Below are 21,341 nucleotides of genomic sequence, written 5' to 3' on the forward strand. Positions count from 1 at the left end.
TGCTACAGGATTCATCTGTTCTCAGAGTCTACAGGGACAGTTTGTTCTTTCACCATTGACTGAAGATCAGTGACCACTATTACATAGCTGCAGATGTGTTTAGACCCAAAACAGACCAGATAAGACATACTGATGGTTATAGTAGTAAAGTATATAATAATAATATACTGCAGCTCTGTTTCCTCAACAATATTACTGTAATAATCAAGTGGGGTGTGTTTGTTCTTAATGCATCTGTTCAGACATTGAGTAAAATGACTATAAATCTTTGGCTAGTTTTCTTCCCGACTGAAATGCAGATTGAACTTTTAAGTTGAATCTGTTCACTTTAAGTTCACTTCAGTCCATGTCTTCATTGTTTAGTCATTCAGACGACTGTGTTCAGTATTTAGATAGGAGACTGATCACTCACTGTGACACATTGTGTCTGGCTAAAGGTAGCTTACAATACAAAGCTGACAACTGGCATTTATACAAATTAAAACAAAAGACAAGATGTTATACTAAACTATATTTTTCAGACATGAAAAAGTACCATCCTACCCATTATGGTAAACATATACCTGTGGTGTCATGATAACACAAACAGAGTTAAAGGACAATATTTCAACATTTAAAAAGTCAGTCTAGGCTGGATATTTTGCATAATTGTATTGCACCGGTTTCCAGGAATAACATGCCTGTTAGAATGGCATCATAGTTAGACTTCATTGATGACGATGAACATTTGAAATAGTAGACTGATCCTAACCACTAGGCGGCAGGGTAGCCTAGTGGTTAGAGCGTTGGACTAGTAACCAGAAGGTTGCAAGTTCAAATTCCCCAGCTGACAAGGTAAAAAATCTGTCGTTCTGCCCCTGAACAGGCAGTTGACCCACTGTTCCTAGGCCGTCATTGAAAATAAGAATTTGTTCTTAACTGACTTGCCTAGTAAAATAAAAAAAATATAAAAAAAATAAGTTAAATTTAAATTCTGTAAAGCCAACGATATTGGCTTCTTCCACTGTCAGTGTGTTAATGCATCCAAATCCTTTCCTTGAAAGTACCACATATATATATATATATTTCTGAAAGATGACTGGTTTTGACTTTTCTCTGAAGTCCTGTAGTTCATTCCTGGTTGAGTTGACAGGAGGGAAAAAACACAGTTGACTCTAATGTTGGCGAACATGTCCAGAAATCTTCCATTAAAACCATCAGACCAATCCCTCCACCAATCAGAGTCCTTGCCAGTCCTGACTCCCAACCATTTCCACCAATCCCTCCACCAATCAGAGTCCTTCCCAGCCATTTCCACCAATCCCTCCACCAATCAGAGTCCTTCCCAGTCCTGACTCCCAGCCATTTCCACCAATCAGAGTCCTTCCCAGTCCTGACTCCCAACCATTTCCACCAATCCCTCCACCAATCAGAGTCCTTCCCAGTCCTGACTCCCAACCATTTCCACCTATCCCTCCACCAATCAGAGTCCTTCCCAGTCCTGACTCCCAGCCATTTCCACCAATCTCTGGCTTTTCAGTCCATCCACAATTGGTTTGAGTGTAGTTTTCTGGCTCTTCAATCGGCCTGCCCATTGTCTTTCACCTGCCATTGTCTTTCACCTGCCATTGTCTCTGACCTACAACAAAATGGTGGAGTTGGGGGTTTGCCCTCTTCTAGTCTACAGTGAAGTAAAATCCTGAAAAATAAATGGTCTGTTTGCATAGTCTGGAGGTGGTTAGAGAGGAATGTGTCCCTAAAGGGAGACGGTCAAGTGGTATTGGATCACAGTGCAGAGCAGCACTTACCTAGGAGGAAGAGACCAGACAATAGAATTGTCAGTAAAATAGCTTTCTCTCCAAAAATGTGACATTTGAATAACAGTTATGAACAGGATTTTCTGAGGGTGGAATCCTAATTTAATAAACTTAACAGTTTATCATTATTATTATTACTATTATTATTAGCAGTAGTATACAACAGAATGACAAAACAGTTAAATCAAAAGTTACACACACACTTGGCTAAAGTTAAGTCTGGCCCCATCTCACCTCTCTCGGGGGGGGCGTGTTGGGTTGTTGAGGAAGGACAGCTGGTGCTCCAGGCTGCAGACACGGAAGGCCAGGTAACAGGAAGACAGGATGAGGAGGATGATTCTGAAGTAATGGACAATAAGGTTTATTGGATGTACCAAGTGTGTGTGTACACTAGGTGGAGGTATAACTGGATTTTTTTGTGATCATATTCATTTTATAATATTAAATTAGGCCTTGTTCAGATTTGATTTCACAGATAAAAATCGGACAAAAAAAATGTTGAGCATAATGCTGCCAATTCATGTATATTTATCCAACAACACAAGGTGTTCAAAGCCAGTTGTGGGGCATGGAAATAGTTACAGTATGATGAAGAACTTGAGAAGCTGATACTCCATCGGGCCCAGCTCTGGAACAGGCTCTGTTAGTAGGATCTTCTCTGTCTCTGAGCCCCGGTCTACAACACACACACACACACACACACACACACACACACACACACACACACACACACACACACACACACACACACACACACACACACACACACACACACACACACACACACACACACACACACACACACACACACACACATTAATATAGACATCTAATAGACTACATAGTAGATAGTGTATTGTTGCTTACAGATGCCATCAATATATTGTGGTAAGTTGCAGGTGCCACATTCTGCTCCATTGCACCTCATTGTAAAGTGCAAGGAAGCTAATATATATTTGACCACATCTGGCTGTGCAAAAAGTATTGTATGTATGCAAAAGTATTGTATTTATGCAAGTGGGTCAAAGTTTTTATTTGATCAATCTACACTCCAACTCTTATGCAACCCCAGACAGTTACATCATAGTAAACACATCTTAAACACATACGAAATATGGAAAAAGTCCACTATGACAATATGCACCATATGCAGTAGATGAGAGGTAGAGGCAGACTGTCCTATATCAGGGATCATCAACTACATTTAGCCACGGGACCATTTCTTCTTCAGCGGATGGTCAGGGGCTGGAACATAATGACTACTCATTTGTAGATCACAAATTGACCTCAAGAAGACCAAACAGATATAATATTTGGTCTTCTTTTTGGTCTCCCCCCCAATACAGACATCACAATTATGAGACAATAGTAGTGTTATGTACTGTATAACTGGGCAGTTTACCCAAGTCTCTTTCAGATCATCTAAATGTAGCCAGCAGTAGGGTACAGCAGTAGGGTATAGTAGGGTACAGTAGTAGGTACAGCAGTAGGGTAGAGCAGTAGGGTACAGTAGAGTACAGCAGTAGGGTATAGTAGGGTACAGTAGAGTACAGCAGTAGGTACAGCAGTAGGGTGGGGCAGTAGGGTATAGTAGGGTACAGTAGAGTACAGCAGTAGGTACAGCAGTAGGGTGGGGCAGGAGGGTACAGCAGTAGGTACAGCAGTAGGGTATAGTAGGGTACAGTAGTAGGGTACAGTAGTAGGGTACAGCAGTAGGGTATAGTAGGGTACAGTAGTAGGGTACAGCAGTAGGGTACAGCAGTAGGGTGGGGCAGTAGGGTGGGGCATGAGAGTACAGCAGTAGGGTACAGCAGTAGGGTATAGTAGTAGGTATAGCAGCAGGGTACAGCAGTAGGGTACAGCAGTAGGGTACAGCAGCAGGGTACAGTAGTAGTAGGGTACAGCAGTAGGGTACAGCAGTAGGGTGGGGCAGCAGGGTACAGCAGCAGGGTCAGGGGCAGCAGGGTACAGCAGCAGGGTACAGCACAGCAGCAGGGTACAGCAGCAGGGTACAGCAGCAGGGTACAGCAGTAGGTACAGCAGTAAGGTACAGTAGAGTACAGCAGTAGGGTACAGCAGGGCACAGTAGTAGGCACAGTAGTAGGTTTCAGTAGGGTACAGCACTAGGGTACAGTAGTAGGGTACAGCAGTAGGGTTCAGTAGGGCACAGTAGTAGGGTTCAGTAGGGCACAGTAGCAGGGTTCAGTAGGGTACAGTTGTAGGGTAGAGTAGCAGGGCACAGTGGCAGGGCACAGTAGTAGGGCAGAACAAGTCCCCACATACTAAAATCTCCATTTGGTGCTTAATCCTGTACTGCATCAGAGGGTTGTGCCCATCCAAACACAACTCCCTTCCCAGTTCCCCTCCTACACATAATCAGGATTTGAACATTCCGCAAACATGTGATGGCTCAGCCCCCGCCGGCTAACATCAATGGATAACTCCGGCCAGGAGTGGACAAAGCTGAACACCTCCAATCTCTTAATGCACCAGAAAAAATGCAGCGCTCACCTCATGTGGCATAGCCTCAATAGACATGGCTATTATGATATTATGCAATTCATGAGAACTGCTGTGTTCGCCATTGTATCTGTCAGTTTGTCATCCTTTGTGAAATTAAATACACAAAAAACAGGTTGTCCCTAGCCTGGTCCCAGATCTGCTTTTGTCGTCTTACCAAACCCCTACTCTTACCAAAACTCTTACCAAACCCCCTACCAAACCCCTACTCTTACCAAACCCCTACTTTTACCAAACCCCTACTCTTACCAAACCCCTACTCTTACCAAACCCCTACTCTTACCAAACCCCTACTCTTACCAAACCCCTACTCTTACCAAACCCCTACTCTTACCAAACCCCTACTCTTACCAAACCCCTACTCTTACCAAACCCCTACTCTTACCAAACCCCTGTATTATAGCCAACAAGAGTTGGCTATAATACAGCATAAACCAATGTTGGTCCAGGTTGTCCTCCCTTCTCACCTTCCAGAGGCTGTTCTGTCTGGAAGGAGGAGTCCACCGCAGTCAGGCTACCGGTGGAGCTACCCAGGAGGTCAGGGAGGGACGAGGACACGGACACCACAGAGGGTTTTCTCCTCCACTTCAGCACCGGAGGATACTCATCCGCCCCCGGGAACTCATCCGCCACCGGGAACTCATCCTGGAGGTATAGAAAGGAAAGGGAAAGGAGGATACCTAGTCAGTTGTCCAACTGAATGTACTCAACTGAAATGTGTCCTCCGCATTTAAGCCAACCCCTCTGAATCAGAGATGTGTGAGGCATTATTGATCTGAATGGACCAAATCTTCAGGAAAGAAAGTGTTCCACTCTCTCAATGCTGTACAGTTTATCTACAGTAACAGTCAAAAGTTTGGACACACCTGGTCATTCAAGGTTTTTTACTATTTTCTACATTTTAGAATAATAGTGAAGACATCAAAACTATCAAATAACACATGTAGCAACAAAAAATAGCAAAAAAATCAAAATATATTTTATATTTGTCAAAGTCGTCACCCTTTGCCTTAATGGCAGCTTTGCATTCTCTCAACCAGCATCATGAGGTAGTCACCTGGAATGCTTTTCCAACGGTCTTGAGGGAGTTCCCACATCTGCTAAGCACTTGTTGGCTGCTTTTCCTTCACTCTGCGGTCCAACTCATCCCAAACCATCTCAATTGTGTTGAAGTAGGGTGATTGTGGAGGCGAGGTCATCTGATGCAGCACTCCATCGCTCTTTTTCTTGGTCAAATAGCTCTTGCACAGCCTGGAGGTGTGTCGGATATTGTCCTGTTGAAAAACAAATGACATTCCCCCTAAGCGCAAACCAGATGGGATGGCATATCATTGCAGATGATAGCCATGCTGGTTAAGTGTGCTTTGAATTCTAAATACCTCACCAGTGTCACCAACAAAGCACCCCCACACCATCACACCTCCTCCTCCATGCTTCACCGTGGGAACCACACATGCGGAGATCATCCGTTCACCTTCTCTGCGTCTCACAAAGACACAGCGGTTGGAACCAAAAATCTAAAATTTGGACTCATCAGACCAAATGACAGATTTCCACCGGTCTAATGTCAATTGCTCATGTTTCTTGGCCCAAGCAAGTCTCTCTTCTTATTGATGTCCTTTAGTAGTGGTTTCTTTGCAGCAATTTGACCATGAAGGCCTGATTGACACAGTCACCTCTGAACAGCTGATGTTGAGATGCTACTTGAACTCTGTGAGGTGCAATCTGAGGTGCAGTTAATTGCTGATTTCTGAGGCTGGTAACTAATGAACTTATTCTCTGCAGCAGAAGTAACTTTGGGTCTTCCTTTCCTGTGGCGGTCCTCATCAGAGCCAGTTTCATCATAGCGCTTGATGGTTTTTGCGACTGCACTTGAAGAAACATTCAAAGTTCTTGAAAATTTTCAGATTGACTGATCTTCATGTCTTAAAGTAATGATGGACTGTCTTTCTCTTTGCTTATTTGAGATGTTCTTGCCAGAATATGGACTTGGTCTTCTATCAAATAAGACTATATTCTGTATAACAACACAACTGATTGGCTCAAAGAAATTCCACAAATTAACTTTTAGCAAGGCACACCTGTTAATAGAAATGCATTCCAGGTGACTACCTCATGAAGCTGGTTGAGAGAATATCAAGAGTGTGCAAAGCTGTCATCAAGGCAAAGGGTGGCTACTTTGAAGAATCTCAAATATAAAATAAATATTTGTATTTGTTAACACTTGTTTGGTTACTACATGATTCCATGTGTTATTTCATAGTTTGATGTCTTCACTATTATTCTACAATGTAGAAAATAGTAAAAAATAAAGAAAAACCCTTGAATGAGTAGGCAGTCTAAAGCTTTTGACTAGTACTGAACATACCTATATCCATCCATAATCAACCTATGACATATGAATTAGACATTATTAATACATATTACGGCCATTACATTCAGATGTTACGAAGGTCAACTGTCATACAAGATGGCTGCATCGTGTGGGCCCACTCAGGAGAATAGTCATTGAGACAGAGTAAGAGTCAGACGACAATGGACCAAATATTGATTACTTCAATTTTTTCCAGGAAGTCATTGATAAGGTCATTGTTGAAGGTCACAGAGGGGCATGGCCATGGCAGACTTGGGTCAGCCTACTCTTACATATCTAGAGACAAGGTTACATATGGATATCGATTCATAACAAATACAGTACTTTAGAAAAACATTCATTATTTATTACGATTGGATTATTCATTTTTAGCTATAATAGGGTAGCAGTAACACAGCAGTAGGACAGCGGGTGGAACACAGCAGTAGGACAAAGCAGTAGGATAGCAGGTGGAACACAGCAGTAGGACAGCGGGTGGAACACAGCAGTAGGACAGCGGGTGGAACATAGCAGTAGGACAAAGCAGTAGGACAGCGGGTGGAACACAGCACAGGGTGGAACACAGCAGTAGGAAGGTGGAACACAGCAGTAGGACATGGAACACAGCAGTAGGACAGCGGGTGGAACACAGCAGTAGGACAGCAGTAGGACAGCGGGAGGAACACAGCAGTAGGACAGCGGGAGGAACACAGCAGTAGGACAAAGCAGTAAGACAGCGGGTGGAACAGCAGTAGGACACAGCAGTAGGACACACACATCCTTTCTGTTTTGGTTTCGTTATTTTCAATGTAACAGCTGCATTCGAATGACTGCAATTACAGACTCAGATTGTAGATGGTACAGCTTTATAGCTTGTAAGTAAGCTTGATATACAGACCGGCCATTTCCTTGCTAACCACATCAGACTTCTTATCTTAACCACAGGCTAATAGATGTTATTTCAGTAGAGAATCAATTTGACACAAAGCACAGCACTGCTAATGGTTCTGTGTTTAGTGGAGGAGCAGCAACACAAGGAAAAACAGAACATCTTATAGGTTATGAGACAGACGTTACCCCAAACATGTCTTATAGCTTATGAGACAGATGTTACCCCAAACATGTCTTATAGGTTATGACACAGACGTTACCCCAAACATGTCTTATAGGTTATGACACAGGCACTACCCCAAACATGTCTTATAGGTTATGACACAGACGTTACCCCAAACATGTCTTATAGCTTATGAGACAGGCGTTACTCCAAACATGTCTTATAGCTTATGAGACAGACGTTACCCCAAACATGTCTTATAGCTTATGAGACAGACGTTACCCCAAACATGTCTTATAGCTTATGAGACAGACGTTACCCCAAACATGTCTTATAGCTTATGAGACAGACGTTACTCCAAACATGTCTTATAGCTTATGAGACAGACGTTACCCCAAACATGTCTTATAGCTTATGAGACAGACGTTACCCCAAACATGTCTTATAGCTTATGAGACAGACGTTACCCCAAACATGTCTTATAGCTTATGAGACAGACGTTACTCCAAACATGTCTTATAGGTTATGACACAGACGTTACCCCAAACATGTCTTATAGGTTATGACACAGACGTTACCCCAAACATGTCTTATAGGTTATGACACAGGCACTACCCCAAACATGTCTTATAGGTTATGACACAGGCACTACCCCAAACATGTCTTATAGGTTATGACACAGACGTTACCCCAAACATGTCTTATAGGTTATAACACAGACGTTACCCCAAACATGTCTTATAGCTTATGAGACAGACGTTACTCCAAACATGTCTTATAGCTTATGAGACAGACGTTACTCCAAACATAATAATAATATGCCATTTAGCAGACGCTTTTATCCAAAGCGACTTACAGTCATGTGTGCATACATTCTACGTATGGGTGGTCCCGGGGATCGAACCCACTACCCTGACGTTACAAGCGCCATGCTCTACCAATGTCTTATAGGTTATGACACAGGCACTACCCCAAACATGTCTTATAGGTTATGACACAGACGTTACCCCAAACATGTCTTATAGGTTATGACACAGACGTTACCCCAAACATGTCTTATAGGTTATGACACAGACATTACCCCAAACATGTCTTATAGGTTATGACACAGACGTTACCCCAAACATGTCTTATAGGTTATGACACAGACGTTACCCCAAACATGTCTTATAGGTTATGACACAGGCACTACCCCAAACATGTCTTATAGGTTATGACACAGACGTTACCCCAAACATGTCTTATAGGTTATGACACAGACGTTACCCCAAACATGTCTTATAGGTTATGACACAGACGTTACCCCAAACATGTCTTATAGGTTATGACACAGACGTTACCCCAATAATGGAGATCTTGAAAATATCTTTATCTTTTGAAATACTGTAGTTCCTGTGTTATTCATCACAAGACGTTAACTAAGACGTTAACTAAGACATTAACAAAGACATTAAATAATACATTGACTAAATCCAGAAATCAAGTAGACCAGGGATGGGCAACTTTGATGTTGGTGGGGGCCACATAAAATCTGAATTCATCATGAAGGGACACAGTTGCTCGCCGTTGACATAATACATAACATCGTTAGACAATTACAGCTGAAGGACAGAACTACATAAAATGATATGATACATAGCATTAATAGACAGGTACATCTACATCTAAAATAACAATACACACTTTCATATTCTTATGCCTTAGCAATCCATGCAACATGTACTCATAATAACGTCTATACTGCAGTCATCCATTTTGTTACAGATGCTTACTGTTACAATTGGAAATCCTGATCCTAATCTCGCAGAACCAGTTGTTCTGTAAACACTAGCGCGATTCTTACAACATTAGGAACCACCCGTGTCCTTGGTTCTCCCATTTGACGTCAGTACTATTCATAATAATAATGTGATTCATGTTGTACATTATGGTTGGTCAATATTCTAACCAATAAGAGACAGGGATCAGTCTGGAGTTGGCCAATGTTCTAACCAATAAGAGACAATGATCTGTCTGGAGTTGATCAATGTTCTAACCAATAAGAGACAATGATCAGTCTGGAGTTGGTCAATGTTCTAACCAATAAGAGAATGATCAGTCTGGAGTTGGCTAATGTTCTAACCAATAAGAGACAGGGATCAGTCTGGAGTTGGTCAATATTCTAACCAATAAGAGACCATGATCAGTCTGGAGTTGGTCAATGCTCTAACCAATAAGAGACAATGATCAGTCTGGAGTTGATCAATGTTCTAACCAATAAGAGACAATGATCAGTCTGGAGTTGGTCAATGTTCTAACCAATAAGAGAATGATCAGTCTGGAGTTGGCTAATGTTCTAACCAATAAGAGACAGGGATCAGTCTGGAGTTGGTCAATATTCTAACCAATAAGAGACCATGATCAGTCTGGAGTTGGTCAATGTTCTAACCAATAAGAGACAATGATCAGTCTGGAGTTGATCAATGTTCTAACCAATAAGAGACAATGATCAGTCTGTAGTTGGTCAATGCTCTAACCAATAAGAGACATGGATCAGTCTGGAGTGAGGGGCCAGTGTTCTAAGCTTACTTACCAGAGATAAGGTATGGGGAACCTCCATGTAGTGTTTCAAGCTCAGACTCTTCCCATTGACCTGGAGAGGGAACGATGTGATATGGGAAATATTCAGTACACTATTTTACAGTCTGTAAGCCGTATAGACCTGATGATGTGGGAGTGAGCTGGTTCAGTGGTAGATGTGTGTGTGTGGGGGTGAGTGTGTGTGTTCTCTGACCTGGATGTGTGTGTGTGTAGTGGTAGCCAGTGTGTGTAGTTGTGTGTGTGTGTGTGTGTGTGTGTGTTCTCTGACCTCGATGTTTACGTGTGTAGTGGTAGCCAGTGTGTGTGGTTGAATGTGTGGGTGAGTGACTGTGTGTTCTCTGACCTGGATGTGTGTGTGTGGTTGTGTGTGTGGGTGAGTGTGTTCTCTGACCTGAAGGTGTGTGCAGATCCTCCGGAGCACATCATACACACTGTCCCTGGACAGCAGAGACACAAAGACATACTGCAGGACGGACGGACAGGGGGAGAGAGAGGGAGAGCGAGGGAGAGAGCAAGGGAGAGAAAGAGCATTAGCCAATTCAAATGTGAATGAAAGCATACACACTCACGTACGCTCACACTCATGCATACACATGTAAACACTAAGCATTTCATCATGTAAACACTAAGCATTTCATCATGTAAACACTAAGCATTTCATCATGTAAACACTAAGCATTTCATCATGTAAACACTAAGCATTTCATCATGTAAACACTAAGCATTTCATCATGTAAACACTAAGCATTTCATCATGTAAACACTAAATCATGTAAACATAAGCATTTCATCATGTAAACACTAAGCATTTCATCATGTAAACACTAAGCATTTCATCATGTAAACACTAAGCATTTCATCATGTAAACACTAAGCATTTCATCATGTAAACACTAAGCATTTCATCATGTAAACACTAAACATTTCATCATGTAAACACTAAGCATTTCATCATGTAAACACTAAGCATTTCATCATGTAAACACTAAGCATTTCATCATGTACTCATAAAACCCCATGTCAGGAACATTTAGAAGATCCATTCGGACATCAACTCATTACCAGGAATGCAATTTTCTCTAAATAGATATTGTGAACAGTAATCTACCATGGATTATTTTTTTCAGATTAAGGCTTAATCTAGTACACTGACAGAGGATATTTCAATAGTGATACTCCATTCCTCTTACATGGTGGCTGTACTGTACCTCTACTGAAAACACCACTCTTTCATAATTCATTTTCAATGAGAGAGTAGGAATCCTTAAATCACTAATAGACAATAGACAGTCATAAAATATCAGAAATCAAAGATTTGTATTTATTATGGATCCCCATTTGCTGCTACTCTTCCTGGGGTCCAGCAAAATTAAGGCAGTTATACAATTTTAAAAACATTACAATACATATACAACAGATTTCACAACACATTAAGATTACAGAGTATTAAGAAACATTTTCCAGACATTTGCTCCAATGTAAAGGAGCAGGCAGGTGAACCGTTCACACACTGGAGAGGAACCAAGAAGGGACACTACCAAAATAGACTGCGACCTTGACACCCTTTCAGTGTTACCGAACCATGCGCTGACTTGCACTAGCTTAGCATGTTTGCATGAGGTGTTGTTTATTTTCCACCTACCTATGCTTGGTGGAAAGAACGTGGTGCGGCACTAATGCCAGTTAGTGGAAACATGGAAACACCCATTCACTGTGCCCAGAGGCGCTAAGAGGCTAACGCTCACCTTCTGACTGGTATCTGTGGTGATGGCGAGGCCGTTGGGCACCAGACCTGCTGTTTTGTGCTTCTTTACCAGCCTCACAGAGACCACGGGGATAGCAACCTATGATGGGGGAAAAGAGGTGGGGAAAGAAGAGGACACAATATTATACCTTGTAGAGAGGGGGTATAACTGTACCAGACACGGGGGACATACTGGACCAGACACAGGGGGACTTACTGTACCAGAGAGGGGTATAACTGTACCAGTCACAGGGGATATACTGGACCAGAGAGGGGGACTCACTGGACCAGGGAGGGGGACTCACTGGACCAGGGAGGGGGACTCACTGGACCAGGGAGGGGGACTCACTGGACCAGGGAGGGGACTCACTGGACCAGGGAGGGGACTCACTGTACCAGGGAGGGGGACTCACTGTACCAGGGAGGGGACTCACTGTACCAGGGAGGGGGACTCACTGTACCAGGGAGGGGGACTCACTGTACCAGGGAGGGGGACTCACTGTACCAGGGAGGGGGACTCACTGTACCAGGGAGGGGGACTCACTGTACCAGGGAGGGGGACTCACTGTACCAGGGAGGGGGACTCACTGTACCAGACACAGGGGGACTCACTGTACCAGACACTGGGGACATACTGGACCAGACACGGGGGACATACTGGACCAGACACGGGGGACATACTGGACCAGACACGGGGACATACTGGACCAGACACGGGGACTAACTGGACCAGACACGGGGGACATACTGGACCAGACACGGGGACATACTGGACCAGACACGGGGACATACTGGACCAGACACGGGGGACTAACTGGACCAGACACGGGGGACTAACTGGACCAGACACGGGGACTAACTGGACCAGACACGGGGACTAACTGGACCAGACACGGGGTCTAACTGGACCAGACACGGGGGACTAACTGGACCAGACACGGGGACTAACTGGACCAGACACTAAATGGGGGGACTAACTGGACCAGACACGGGGGACTAACTGGACCAGACACGGGGACTAACTGGACCAGACACTGGGGACTAACTGGACCAGACACGGGGGACTAACTGGACCAGACACGGGGGACTAACTGGACCAGACACGGGGGACTAACTGGACCAGACACGGGGGACTAACTGGACCAGACACGGGGGACTAACTGGACCAGACACGGGGGACATACTGGGCCAGACACGGGGGACATACTGGGCCAGACACGGGGGACATACTGGGCCAGACACGGGGGACATACTGGGCCAGACACGGGGGACATACTGGGCCAGACACGGGGGACATACTGGGCCAGACACGGGGGACATACTGGGCCAGACACGGGGGACATACTGGGCCAGACACGGGGGACATACTGGGCCAGACACGGGGGACATACTGGGCCAGACACGGGGGACATACTGGGCCAGACACGGGGGACTAACTGAAGAGGCAGGTTCGGGACAAAAATGGTTTTAAAGTTAAACAGAAGGAGACACGGATGGGCGAATGCCAGAGAAAGAGGGAGAGAGAGGGAGAGAGTGGGGTTGGATTACAGTTGGTTGGAGGAGAGAAGGGGCAGAATAAAGGAAGGGAAAGCCCCTGATGCTGGAGAGAAGGAGCAGAATAAAGGAGGGGAAAGCCCCTGATGCTGGAGAGAAGGAGCAGAATAACGGAGGGGAAAGCCCGTGATGCTGGAGAGAAGGAGCAGAATAAAGGAGGGGAAAGCCCCTGATGCTGGAGAGAAGGGGCAGAATAAAGGAGGGGAAAGCCCCTGATGCTGGAGAAAAGGGGCAGAATAAGGAGGATATGTGTCTAGTTGCAGATAGAATGCTGGGAATGCACTAACCAGCTTATTGCAGAGGCCAGAGGCAGGAGAGACAGGTGCCAGGTCTTAATTTGATCACTCTTTTGTTGCTGAGAATTTTCCTGCACTACTCCTCTCTGTCTGTCCATCTAGATATCGAGGGTCCTGCGGTCCTGTCTACTTCTCTCTGCCTGTCCATCTAGATATAGTCGTCCTGCGGTCCTGTCTACTTCTCTCTGCCTGTCCATCTAGATATAGTCGTCCTGCGGTCCTGTCTACTTCTCTCTGCCTGTCCATCTAGATATAGTCGTCCTGCGGTCCTGTCTACTTCTCTCTGCCTGTCCATCTAGATATCGAGGGTCCTGCGGTCCTGTCTACTTCTCTCTGGCTGTCTATCTAGATATCACAGTCCTGTCTACTTCTCTCTGTCCGTCCATCTAGATATAGTCGTCCTGCGGTCCTGTCTACTTCTCTCTGCCTGTCCATCTAGATATGGAGGGTCCTGTGGTCCTGTGTGGCTCAGCTGGTATTAGTGTGGTGCTAGCAATTCAGATAAAAGTGTTATATATTATTCATTATTGACGATCTGTCTATTATCTGCCAGGCCTTGACTTACCTTGATGTCCTTGCCAAAGAGGTTGGCATAGAAACACAGCCAGTTCCTGGAGATATAAAGACGTCCTTGCAGCAGGATGTCTCGGAGCAGAGCGCAGGAGTATACTGAGGGAGAGGAGACATAAACAGGTTCAAAATAGCTGCTAACTCAAGACAAGCACATTGCTAACACTGTTTGCTGCTTTTCACTAAAAATGTATGCACACATGACTAAGTGGCTTTGGGTAAAAGCGCTTGCTAAACGGCATATATTATATATAATTATAGCTAATGTGTCTTTGACTTGGCCTATAGATGCTTCTAAAATAGGTTCATAGACATTGAATAAAGTAACTGCTACATATCCGTTAAACAGATGAAGACTGTATGTACCATCATCACTAGTTTCAAATAGAACAGGGCTGTGTCTCCCTAAAGCAGTGTAGCACTACGATCATCTTAATTCCATTGAATCTAAATGGACGAAAGTTGATCTTAGTGGAACGATGCTTTAGGGAAACCCAACCCTGATCTGATCTATAACCTGACCTCAAACCATACAACTTCCTGTTCAGGGCCTGAGGACTGGTTACCCTTACCAGAAACAATTACCAGAAATCCTTACCAGAAACTATTACCAGAAATCCTTACCAGAAACAATTACCAGAAATCCTTACCAGAAACCATTACCAGAAACAATTACCAGAAACTCAGAAAGATAGTTTCAAACACACTGAGCAGCCAATAGAGTTCCAAAAACAAAAATGACAAACTCATACACTATGTGGGGACAGAAACATAAGAAACTATGTACATATTACAGACAACAACATTTGACAGTGAAAGTACTTCTACTACTAATAGAATTAGGGCTAGGACAATACCAGTATTGCAATACTCGCAGTATCATGGTAAGGGAACAAAACACAAAGTGGATTTAACTTCTTTAGGAAAACAGTCCTAATGTTGAAAACAAACATCGTTATGTCATCCAGAGTCACATGTATTTATTTTCCATCTGTAGCTCACAATATTTTACATACAACAGGTTTTTAAAGGGCCGAAGAGTTAAGTGTATTTCTTTTTTGTTTTCATTTTTGCCATGGGAAAAAAATAGATGCTACCATAGCTAGCAAGTTAGCCAACGGTACATAAACACAGCATATGGAGCTAATAGGGCGATAGCCTGAAGTCAATGCACAGCATATAGACAGTAAGCTACAGACATGCTACAGTCATTAGCATGTTAACCTAAATAAACATACATCATACAGAGATACTACAACAGATGTTAGCATGTAGCATTGTTGTTGACAGTACCTTTCATCAGGATCTCGTCCTTCGGAACGCACTGGAAGAGTTTGTGGTACTGCGAGTTGTACTTGCTGACAGTCTGAGCAGAGGGACAGGGCAGAGTCATGAGCAGTTCCTTGGCTGGCCTCCCTTCCACCGGCAAACCGGCGGCCGCCCTCTCTCTCAGAGGACGAGAGCTCTGCTGCACCAGACTCAGCATGCTGGAGCCGCACACACAGCCGCACACACACACACACACACATCGACGGCGTGGCGGACCCCACTGCAAGACACAGACTGTCCTCCAACTAGTCAGATGTCAACCGGTGTCCTTTGTGTAGGTTTGAGGGGGCAGTTCTCCGTTAGACACACACACACACCACTCCGGTCCGACAGTGTGCACCTCAGACCATCACTGAGCCCTTTCCCTCACCCTTCAACACTGGTCTGAAACCCGACCACACACTCTCACACACTGCCCTTCTCAGCCACAGACACCCTGAGTCCTCCCTTCCTGCCTCTCTCTTGCTGCCTCTCTCGCTCTTGCTGTTTCAACACGACAGTGCACAGTGACTCCCCCCCCTATGCTCACCCCATGCCAGCCCAACCCATACTGCCGCCTCCTTACCCTCCTATCCTTGTCTTAATAACAGCTTGCTGCCCACAGGCACCCCCCCCCCCTCCCTCCCTCCTCTCTCACCAAGCACATGAGACAGTCAGAACTGTCACCCCTGTTAATATCTGCAGCCAGCTGGTGTGACTGTGGGGCTCAGCAGCTCTACTTAATATTCCCCTTCGGGAGACATGGAGATAATAATCTCAGCTACGGTACAGTTCCTTTAATCTGGCCCGATGGCCTGCTGATCTCGTGTGTTTGAGTTAATGGATAACCTCCTCACCTATTGAATAACCGTTGAGTTCTGAGCCTGAAGAACACAATCCAATCACCGGTACTACATCTGAATGGCTGGAGATAATCAGTTGTTGGGGCTGGATTAGCGAGGTGGGATGCTTAATAGAGTCTCAAGGCTACTAGCAAACCTTGATCTGTCTAAGTCTATAGACAGATCTAATACATGTTTGTATTTCAGGATCACAATGCCTCATTTAAATTGTATCTTAGCCTCGGTCACCCTCAACACTAGGAAACTCCTCAAAGGACCACTCCTAAAGGCAAACAATGACAGGGTTCACTGCCACACAGGTCTTACAATCACTCAGTGCAGATGAATTGTGCATAAAAGGTCAAAGGAACTTCATTCCAGAATGTGCAGTACATATGTGAGGTAAAGGTCAACCAATATAAAGTGTATCATTTAACTCTTATAGGAAATCGACAATTGACTTGGCCTGCATCCAACTCGGCTGTAATTGGCTTATCTTTGTTAGGCAAGATGCAAAATCAATAAGATACAGACATGATCTATAATACGTTAGAGAGGAAACCTGCTACTCACCGAACCCCTGTAGCATTTCTTCACATCTTCATATGACAGGTCGTCAATCAACCTGTGGAGGAAATGAAGGAAATAGTGTGAAAGGAAGACATCTGCTGGTGTTTTAATATATCAGACCAGTGCCTGTTTGTTTAGAGACATAGACTCAACACTATGGTGAATCTCATGGTGATGAAGCTTCTCCACTGGTCCACAGTGATTGTATTGATCTCATTAACTCCCATTGGATCATTTGTTTGATCTTAATCTTGTTGGAGAATAGTGAGACATTTCAACTATAATCTGATCCAACTGTAATCTGTGAACTCTGACCTCGGCATCAAATCAAACAGTAGTAGTGTATATTTGTCTGCTGTCTATGACAGTAATGTCGGCATGGTTCAGGGTCGGCTACCAGACAAAACATGTGCAGGACTGTAGAGAAGGGAAGCAAACGTGACGGCAGACAAATGGTATATCACTCAGTCAAACAGAAACAAACACTACGCGACCACACAAACGCGACCACACAAACGCGACCACACAAAGGCGACCACACAAACGCGACCACACAAACACAACCACAAACACGACCACACAAACACGACCACACATAAAGGGAGGTGAATGTGCTTTTATAAAACTGGGCTGACTAGTTACATTATGCAAACTCAGTGCCCCCCCTCCTCCTCCTCCTCCTCCCACACACACACACACACACTCTTTCGTACATCTGACCGGCAAGCATGAGTACAAGCACAAACATGTTGCAAGCAAGCAAGCAAGCAAGCAAGCAAGCAAGCAAGCAAGCAAGCAAGCACGCACGCACACACACACACACACACACACACACACACACACACACACACACACACACACACACACACACACACACACACACACACAGTAAATACAATCCATATTTATGCTGATTTATTTTCCCTTTTGAACTTGAACTATTCACACATAATATGGCATTTGAAATGTCTTTATTGTTTAGGAACTTGTGGGAGTGTAATGTTTACTGTACATTTTTATTGTTTATTATCTACTTCACTTGCGTTGGCAATGTTTACATCTGTTCTCCATGCCAATAAAGCCCTTAAATTGAAAGTGAATTAGAGAGAGAGGCGTCAGCATGCTTCAGTTCGGCTTCCCAAAACAAACCAGTGTGCCCTCGTCTCCCTTAAAAGGCCTTCTCTTGAAAAAATAAAAATAAATAAGGCAATAGTACTGCTAGTATACACTTCCTCAAAATAGTCCAAATTAATCTAAGATAACTCAAGAAATCTGTCATTCATTTTGACGTTTTGCCAAGGAGATCTAAGTCGTGAAATTCTACATCTAAGATGTTTGGTGCACATTGAAAATGAGTCGTCTCTCATTGAATGACATCAAAGACATTCAATGAACAACCCTACTATTGACCAATCACCAACGAAGACATTCAATGAAGAACCCTACTATTGACCAATCACCAACGAAGACATTCAATGAAAAACCCTACTATTGACCAATCACCAACGAAGACATTCAATGAAGAACCCTACTATTGACCAATCACCAACGAAGACATTCAATGAAGAACCCTACTATTGACCAATCACCAACGAAGACATTCAATGAAGAACCCTACTATTGACCAATCACCAACGAAGGAGCGTAGACTTGGCTTGCATCAAGAAACAGCGAGAAAACCCGAACCGAAGTCAAAACTAACAGAAACGTCATCAAATGTGGTCATAATATATGTACAAACTCTAACTGTTTCTGTTGGGAAGCACGCAGACACCTTTATAAAGAAAGAGAGGGGCTCCCAGAAAAGTTGATCACATTGTTCTCTTAGGGAACATTTAGCTAGTTAGCAGGCAACTAATATAGATCTGGTTCTATCAAACCTCTGAGGTAGAAACAGCCCTGAGACTGGTGTATTCATACCAATGACGTATATGAACCCTGGATTGTTGATGCTATGCATAGACGTGTTAACTGACAACGTCACGAAAAGGATACACACGCTTCAATGGGGCAGAAGTCTGTGTTGTTGTGATTCTGGATGGCCAGATAACTAGCAACAATGACAAGAAGCTGTCATGTGGGGAATCATAGGTGGCTCATTTCAGCTCCTTTTATCTTGTTCTTGATACCTTGTTTTATTAGGAGGTGTTTTGACTGATGTCACGTCTATGCTAATATGGCTAATATTCGCTAGCTAACCAACAACTGTAACAATATGTGAGAGACAAGTCCTCATAGTGCTAATTTATGAATATTATCAATAAACATTGGAGACTATATATAGTTTTACATGTCAACATCATTCTAGTTGATTCTGCTGGTTCATTCTAGTTGATTCTGCTGGTTCATTCTAGTTGATTCTGCTGGTTCATTCTAGTTGCTTCTGCTGGTTCATTCTAGTTGATTCTGCTGGTTCATTCTAGTTGATTCTGCTGGTTCATTCTAGTTGCTTCTGCTGGTTCATTCTAGTTGCTTCTGCTGGTTCATTCTAGTTGCTTCTGCTGGTTCATTCTAGTTGCTTCTGCTGGTTCATTCTAGTTGATTCTGCTGGTTCATTCTAGTTGCTTCTGCTGGTTCATTCTAGTTGCATCTGCTGGTTCATTCTAGTTGATTCTGCTGGTTCATTCTCGTTGCTTCTGCTGGTTCATTCTCGTTGCTTCTGCTGGTTCATTCTCGTTGCTTCTGCTGGTTCATTCTCGTTGATTCTGCTGGTTCATTCTAGTTGCTTCTGCTGGTTCATTCTAGTTGCTTCTGCTGGTTCATTCTAGTTGCTTCTGCTGGTTCATTCTAGTTGCTTCTGCTGGTTCATTCTAGTTGCTTCTGCTGGTTCATTCTAGTTGCTTCTGCTGGTTCATTCTAGTTGCTTCTGCTGGTTCATTCTAGTTGCTTCTGCTGGTTCATTCTAGTTGCTTCTGCTGGTTCATTCTAGTTGATTCTGCTGGTTCATTCTAGTTGCTTCTGCTGGTTCATTCTAGTTGCTTCTGCTGGTTCATTCTAGTTGCTTCTGCTGGTTCATTCTAGTTGCTTCTGCTGGTTCATTCTAGTTGCTTCTGCTGGTTCATTCTAGTTGCTTCTGCTGGTTCATTCTAGTTGCTTCTGCTGGTTCATTCTAGTTGGTTCTGCTGGTTCATTCTAGTTGGTTCTGCTGGTTCATTCTAGTTGATTCTGCTGGTTCATTTGAGTTGCCTCTGCTGGTTCATTCTAGTTGATTCTGCTGGTTCATTCTAGTTGATTCTGCTGGTTCATTCTAATTGATTCTGCTGGTTCATTCTAGTTGATTCTGCTGGTTCATTCTATTTGATTCTGCTGGTTCATTCTAGTTGCTTCTGCTGGTTCATTCTAGTTGCTTCTGCTGGTTCATTCTAGTTGCTTCTGCTGGTTCATTCTAGTTGCTTCTGCTGGTTCATTCTAGTTGCTTCTGCTGGTTCATTCTAGTTGCTTCTGCTGGTTCATTCTAGTTGCTTCTGCTGGTTCATTCTAGTTGCTTCTGCTGGTTCATTCTAGTTGATTCTGCTGGTTCATTCTATTTGATTCTGCTGGTTCATTCTAGTTGCTTCTGCTGGTTCATTCTAGTTGCTTCTGCTGGTTCATTCTAGTTGCTTCTGCTGGTTCATTCTAGTTGCTTCTGCTGGTTCATTCTAGTTGCTTCTGCTGGTTCATTCTCGTTGCTTCTGCTGGTTCATTCTCGTTGCTTCTGCTGGTTCATTCTCGTTGCTTCTGCTGGTTCATTCTCGTTGCTTCTGCTGGTTCATTCTCGTTGCTTCTGCTGGTTCATTCTAGTTGCTTCTGCTGGTTCATTCTAGTTGCTTCTGCTGGTTCATTCTAGTTGCTTCTGCTGGTTCATTCTAGTTGCTTCTGCTGGTTCATTCTAGTTGCTTCTGCTGGTTCATTCTAGTTGCTTCTGCTGGTTCATTCTAGTTGCTTCTGCTGGTTCATTCTAGTTGCTTCTGCTGGTTCATTCTAGTTGCTTCTGCTGGTTCATTCTAGTTGCTTCTGCTGGTTCATTCTAGTTGCTTCTGCTGGTTCATTCTAGTTGCTTCTGCTGGTTCATTCTAGTTGCTTCTGCTGGTTCATTCTAGTTGCTTCTGCTGGTTCATTCTAGTTGCTTCTGCTGGTTCATTCTAGTTGCTTCTGCTGGTTCATTCTAGTTGCTT

At 43.8% G+C, this 21,341-nt stretch overlaps 1 protein-coding gene across 1 annotated transcript in view; it reads right to left on the reverse strand.

Moving 5' to 3' along the window:
* Positions 1 to 212: 212 nt before the first annotated feature.
* LOC124026137 (GRAM domain-containing protein 2A-like) overlaps positions 213 to 21,341 on the reverse strand; it is a 28,929-nt gene continuing 7,800 nt past the window's right edge. Inside the window, exons 2-11 of the mRNA XM_046339300.1 lie at positions 17,191 to 17,242; positions 15,761 to 16,016; positions 14,463 to 14,566; positions 12,049 to 12,147; positions 10,695 to 10,766; positions 10,296 to 10,355; positions 4,784 to 4,961; positions 2,379 to 2,472; positions 2,031 to 2,135; positions 213 to 1,678 (exon numbers count right to left, since the gene is read on the reverse strand). Coding sequence (XP_046195256.1) covers positions 1,558 to 1,678; positions 2,031 to 2,135; positions 2,379 to 2,472; positions 4,784 to 4,961; positions 10,296 to 10,355; positions 10,695 to 10,766; positions 12,049 to 12,147; positions 14,463 to 14,566; positions 15,761 to 15,953 — 1,026 coding nt within the window. The 5' untranslated portion in view covers positions 15,954 to 16,016; positions 17,191 to 17,242 and the 3' untranslated portion in view covers positions 213 to 1,557. The remainder of the gene's footprint in view (positions 1,679 to 2,030; positions 2,136 to 2,378; positions 2,473 to 4,783; positions 4,962 to 10,295; positions 10,356 to 10,694; positions 10,767 to 12,048; positions 12,148 to 14,462; positions 14,567 to 15,760; positions 16,017 to 17,190; positions 17,243 to 21,341) is intronic.

This window comes from Oncorhynchus gorbuscha, unplaced genomic scaffold (genome assembly GCF_021184085.1).
Source record: "Oncorhynchus gorbuscha isolate QuinsamMale2020 ecotype Even-year unplaced genomic scaffold, OgorEven_v1.0 Un_scaffold_2628, whole genome shotgun sequence".
Classification (NCBI taxonomy): domain Eukaryota; kingdom Metazoa; phylum Chordata; class Actinopteri; order Salmoniformes; family Salmonidae; genus Oncorhynchus; species Oncorhynchus gorbuscha.